Source organism: Octopus bimaculoides, chromosome 24, assembly GCF_001194135.2.
Source record: "Octopus bimaculoides isolate UCB-OBI-ISO-001 chromosome 24, ASM119413v2, whole genome shotgun sequence".
Lineage (NCBI taxonomy): Eukaryota > Metazoa > Mollusca > Cephalopoda > Octopoda > Octopodidae > Octopus > Octopus bimaculoides.
The window spans coordinates 33,602,901-33,609,115 of record NC_069004.1 but is presented as its reverse complement, the minus strand read 5'-3'; the positions used below and the strand labels follow the sequence as shown (position 1 = coordinate 33,609,115).

Sequence of the window (6,215 nt, the reverse complement as noted above, 5' to 3'; positions counted from 1 at the left end):
GACTAAATTCGATGGCACGCGATGGACAGGGGAATACTTCTGGAAGGGTGAGCCTCCGGTGTTGCTCCACAGGGGAAGCTGTTACAAACACCCTCAAAGAGGAGCCAGGAGTGAATTGCTGGGATACTTTTAATTCGTAGGTGTTCCTGATCTGGAGTCGATCTGCTAGAAATAGCAAACGGCGAGATGGCAGAAACGTTAGCACCCCGGGCGAAGTGCTTAGCGGTATTTCGTCTGCCGTTACTTTCTGAGTTCAAATTCCTCCGAGGCCGACAAATTAAGTACTAGTTAGGCACTGGGGTCGATGTAATCGACTTGGTCCCTTTGTCTGTCCTTGTTTGTCCCCTCTATATTTAGCCCCTTGTGGGCAATAAAGAAATAAGAAATAGCAAACAAATCTAACTGAAAACCACATTGTCTTAAAGAAGGAAGGACACATCGAATAATAGGTTCTGGATATACTGTGTTGGCGAAAAGACGCGATGGTCATGGCTGGAATGCCTTTGATCATAGGACAGCTCAATCAGGACTACCTGGGGTTAAACAAAAACAGAAATAACAATAATAGCAGCAACAATAACAACAACAACAATATTTTGAAAGTGAAATTATTATTTACAGATTTGCATTTTCTGTGGAAATTTTTCCATTTCCATATTTCATCCCCGAGACATGTCAAGGTGTTTTAATTTATTAAATATTCATTCAAAGAGACCATAACAAGGGTCATGGGGCCTGGCAGTCATTTTAAATTAGTCATGGGGCAAACTGTGGCCCCTTGGGACTTTCATGCTTAAATGAAAAGTCAGCTTGTATTTTTTTTTAAGTAGTGCAGCCCACTAAATGGTGAGCCATGTCTCATGTGGGCCCACTTGTTGAAAATGGCTGCCCATGTTGGTTCTTGAGGGTTATAAATGGCAGGGTATTTGATGCATTCTGGGACAAAAAAAAGGGGGGAAATGAAGTGGGGTTTGGGTTGAAGATTTGTGGAATATTGTGGGGAACATGTGGGAAGAGGAAAAGTCGAGAGAGAGAGGAGGATAGAGATATGACCAGAGGGGGGAGAAAGAGGATAATAGATAGACAGAGAAAGAGAAAAGGGACAGATAAACACAGGGAGAGACAGAAGGACAAACACAGAGACTGAAAGACAGACAGACAGACAGACAGTGAGTGAAAGAGAGAAAAATTGATGGAGAAACAATGGGGACAGAAAGAGAGAGGGAGATATGTATAATGGTTTCAAATTTTGGCACAAGGCCAGCAATTTGGGGGTGGGGGTAAGGCGATTACAATGACTCCAGTTCTTAACTGGTACTTGTGAAAGGCAAAGTCCACCTCGGCAGAGAGATATATATATATTAAGTCTGAATCTTGTCAATAATATCTTATTTTCTAATACACATACACACACACTTACATATGCACTACACACACACACACACACACACACACACACACACACACACACACACTTCGTTACCCATAGGTTGTAATGCTAAATGAAATAATAACCTAAGGTGAGTTATGTGTACGATTGATGAGTGACCTGAAGTCAATCAAGTATGTGACTGATGTGTGACTAGGGGCCATTTATGCATATGATTGATGAGTGACCAGAGGCCAGTTATATGTGTGACTGAACGGTGCGTGTGAATAACCTGAAGTCACTTATGTGTGAGTGAGTGGTGAGTGACCTGAGGTCAGTCATGTATGTGATTGATGAGCAGTTTCATATTTGGTGATTGACAAGGAGCCAAGAGGCAACATTAAGTACCTTGAGGTACTGTTTAGTGGAACAAGGGTACTTGACAGGTGATTACAGATTTGTTATAGGCCATATTGAGTACCCATGGGTACCATATACAATAGAGGTGTACCTTGCAGGTGCACATAGGTTCGTTGTCTGTAAATAAATGTCCAAGCATTCACACTTAGCACCTATAAGTACCTTATAAAACACAGGTACCATATATGTACATAGGAGTTTCCATAGGAAATAAAGAAACATTATATGCACCTTATTATCATGTAGGTACATATAGCTATTATTAAGTGATATGCAGTTGCTATAGGTACCCTGAGGAGCTGAGGTACCTTAAGATGCATATAGTCTTGTTATCTGTAGATCATATCCAAGTGCTCACATTAAGTAGCCAAGGTACCTTATATAATAGGTACTTATAAGCATTTTGCAGGTAATATCCAAGATCTCACACTGAGTATCTCTGAGAATACTCACTGTATTTCAAGAACAGTGGTACCTGATTGGTACATGTAGGTTTCCAGTATGCGTTATTGAGTACCTCTTTGTACAAATTGATTCTGCACAAGCAACAATATTTTCTGTGCTGATAGGTACCTTATGGAAGAATGACATATCTTGTTGGTAATATAGTTGTTTGTAAGTAATATCCAGTTACCCTGAGTATCTCTAGATATCTTATAGGTACCTTATAGATTTGTGACTCACATTTAGTTCCTCTGAGTACCTTATAGAACATATGTACGTTATAAGTACATTAGGTTTCTCATAGATCATTCAGGGTACCTCATAGATCATTCAGGGTACCTCAAGACATCTTATGAGATACTTATAGTTTATTGTTTCTCTTGTAATGCCTAGAGAATCATATTGGGTACGTATAGTACCTTAAGAACATATAAGTTTCCTGTAGGCAATATTGAGCATCTATAGGTACCTCATAGAACAGAGAGGTACCTTATAAGTGTATGTGGGTTTCTTGTTGGTAATATTCCAAGGACATCTTAAGACATAAGCAGCATCATGTTTGGGATGAATAAATGGTTTTATGCTAATGGCACCAAGTTGCATCTCTTTGGCACTGTCCAAGAAACCATAATGCCATAAATTTATTCTCTTCACTCTTTTGAGAGATTTCAGTTTGGGTCAAAATGGCCAATTCTTCAGCTGTGTCCTGCAAAAAAAAATTTTAAATATAAACTGCTGCTTAAGTCTCTCTGTGAGATTTATAATTAGACCATTTCTAATTTTTGTAATCAGTGAATGTGTTTTCACTAGAAATATATATATTTGCGAAAGGTTGACAGACATCTTCAGCCAGCTGGTCATGCTACTTCAGAAACATGTCCCTGAATGCAGGCTGGGCTGGGTGGGGGTGCTTGTCTCCCCCTCACAAATATAAGGACACAGGAAATGTGTCAAGGCCGACAGGAAGCGGTCCAGCTTCCTAGGGATAAATAGCAGAAGTATGATTCCCTTATTGGGACTGTCACATTACATTGACAGTGTACAGCTGATATATAAATATAGTAATGCAATAAAAGAAAAGTAATTCTAAAGACTTACGGCCACGGGGGGGAGGATTCGTCTTGTATTTCCTCGGTTGATGTGTTCCAAGTAGGCCATTTTAGCAATGAGTTTCTCTCTGGGTGTCATACAATAATTACACAGCCGACATTTCTGGCATCAAACAAGAAACAGAAACCACAATTAGAGATGTTGTTGGTTTTAATTGGCTTTATCGAATATTTTACACAGACTACATAGAATGGCAGCCAAAACGGTGAGTGGAGTGTTACTTTTGACCCTTTATGTCCTGAGTTCAGGTCCTGTTAATCTTTTTGCCTTTCATCTTTTACTTGTTTTAGTCGTTGGACTGCGGCCATGCTGGAGCACTACCTTGAGGGGTTTTAGTTGAATGAATTTGCCCCAGTATTTATTTTTTGCTGATCTTTTATGCTGAATTGCTAATTTACAAGGACATAGACAAATCAACACCGATTATCAAGTGGTGGTGGTGGTGGTGGTACAAACATACACACAGCAGGTTTCTTTCAGTTTCCATTTACTAGATCCACTTTCAAGGCTTTGGTCAGGCCAGGGTTATCGTAGAAGACAATTACTCAAAGTGCTACACAGTGGGACTGAACCTGGACACGTGTGATTGGAAAGCAAACTTCTGTCCACATGGCCACGTCTTTTGTTTTTTAGTATTGAATCATGAGTAGTAAGCGTTATTAGTTATATACAAAGCAGGCTTCTGAACAGTTTCCAGCAACCAGACTCAGATTTATAACTGAGTGTTGGCGGGGAGGATGGTAATGTTTATTTACTCACCCATAATGTACAATTTGATGCTTTACATTCTGGTGCCATACATCGGTCACTGAACACATTGATGTCCGCGTCAGACACCTCCATGTTGTTGTCATCGAGGACTCTGCAGAAGAACAAGACAAAGAGTTACAGATTCATCAATTAGTTTAATTAAAAGAAAAGCAATTAAAACTAATATTAAAAAAAAAACGTGACACATTGGTCAGGTGTCCTCTATGATATGGCTGGGCCAACCAAAGCTTTGTGGATGAATTTGGTAGGTCGTCGTCATCATTTAGCAACTGCTTCCCATGCTGGTAATGGTTGGATGGTTTGACTGGAACTGCTAAACCGGAGACCTGTACCAGGTTCCAGTCTGATTTGGTATGGTTTCCATAGCTAGATGCTCTTCTTAATGATACCGCCCTAAGATTTCAATGGGTGCTTTTTACATGCCACTGGCAGGGGTGCCACTTACGTGACGCCAGAGATAGAGAGACAGGTAGACAGATGGATGGGTATAGATAGATAAGATAATAATGCAAGTAAACAAATAAACACGTTTGGGCTTGTTATATAAAATCTACATACATATATATACACATATAAATATATATAGAGAGAGAGTGAAAAAACCCCTGAAAATATTCAGAAGTTGAACATTACTGTATAAGCAGAGATTTACATGGAGCACAAAAAATACAGAAAACTAAAGGAGGGGGCATGATCTGTTCCCTTCTTTCTTGTACTTACATGTTGGGGAAGTTTAGGGCTGCTCTTGTAGCTATACCCACCACACTCAACATATTAAAAATTACATGTTCGTAAAGTCGAGCATTCTCTTCATGAGTACGAGATGATAGATTTGGTGACATGTTGGCCTGGAAAATATTAAAATCAGAGATCAATATCATATTTATGAACGATCAGACAAGATACACGGCTTTGCTTGTTATCTAAGATAGACTTAAAACCTGTCCAAAAATAGATTTAATTCTCATCTTCTTAAATGGTAGAAAATTAGAACTAAGAACTGAACAGGTACATCATATGGTCAGGTGTAATGAATGTATTTGAATGTCATCTGAGGTGGACTAGTGACCTGTCCAGGGTAAGTTGTGTCTCACATCCTCTTTACAGAATGAATTCATAACTGTCATCATTTAACGTCCATGTTCCATGCTGGTATGGGTCAGGTAGTTTGACAGTGTCTCATCAGTCCAAAGACCACTTTGTGTTCCATTGTCTGCTGTGGTATGGTTTCTACAGCTGGAGGCCCTTCCTAATGCCAACCAGTTTACAGACTGTGCTGGGTGCATTTTTCATGCCACCTGGAAAAATGAAGTTGACTATGGACCCTGAGTGAGGGAGATGAGGGCTAAGGTATGATATAATTACGCTTTTGAAAATATTGGTTTCAAATGTTGGCACAAAGTCAGCAATTTCAGGGGAGGGGGACAACTCAATGACATCGACCCCAGCACTCAGCTGGTACTTACTTTATGGACCCCTAAAGGATGAGAAGCAAAGTCGACCTCAGAAGAATTTGAACTCAGAACGAAATGCTGATAAGCATTTTGCTAATGATTCTGCCAGTGCACCACCCTAAATTGACAAACAATAATAATAAATGAAGTAAAAACAGAACCAGTGCATGTGTTTGTTATTGGCATAATGAGCCACCCAAGACATAACAAAATGGCTGCCACTGCAATTCCACGACTAGATGCAACTGCAGCTTTATCTGCAGTTGCATCTCGACAATCAACTCCAAGGTGCAACCACCTGCAATACTATAAGCAGCCACGACTCTGCACTTCAACCAGGTTCAGCTTTATAACCAGAATTCAGTTCTACAGCCATCTGCACCTCAACATCCAGGTACAGCTCCACAAACACTTCTCTACAACCAGGTGAAATCCACTCTACAACTCGTTGTAATCCTACAAGATGATACAGGTGTTTCTTTCCAATGTTATTCGAATGAACATGATGCCACTTACCTCCATCAAATAAATGTTAAAGTCTTTGTCAAGAACAAAATCAAATCGGACCAATTCAAAGAAGTTTCTGGAAAACAAAGCAACAGAATCGATAAAATACCAGTCGAGTACTGAGGTCAAAGGTATCGACA

The 6,215-nt window shown here is 39.9% G+C and overlaps 1 protein-coding gene across 1 annotated transcript in view; it reads right to left on the bottom strand.

The window, feature by feature from the left end:
- Nucleotides 1–7: 7 nt before the first annotated feature.
- The window catches only part of LOC106873703 (probable tubulin polyglutamylase ttll-15), a 26,515-nt gene continuing 20,307 nt past the window's right edge, over nucleotides 8–6,215 (bottom strand). Inside the window, exons 11-15 of the mRNA XM_014921180.2 lie at nucleotides 6,085–6,151; nucleotides 4,835–4,962; nucleotides 4,103–4,205; nucleotides 3,332–3,445; nucleotides 8–2,939 (exon numbers count right to left, since the gene is read on the bottom strand). Coding sequence (XP_014776666.1) covers nucleotides 2,817–2,939; nucleotides 3,332–3,445; nucleotides 4,103–4,205; nucleotides 4,835–4,962; nucleotides 6,085–6,151 — 535 coding nt within the window. The 3' untranslated portion in view covers nucleotides 8–2,816. The remainder of the gene's footprint in view (nucleotides 2,940–3,331; nucleotides 3,446–4,102; nucleotides 4,206–4,834; nucleotides 4,963–6,084; nucleotides 6,152–6,215) is intronic.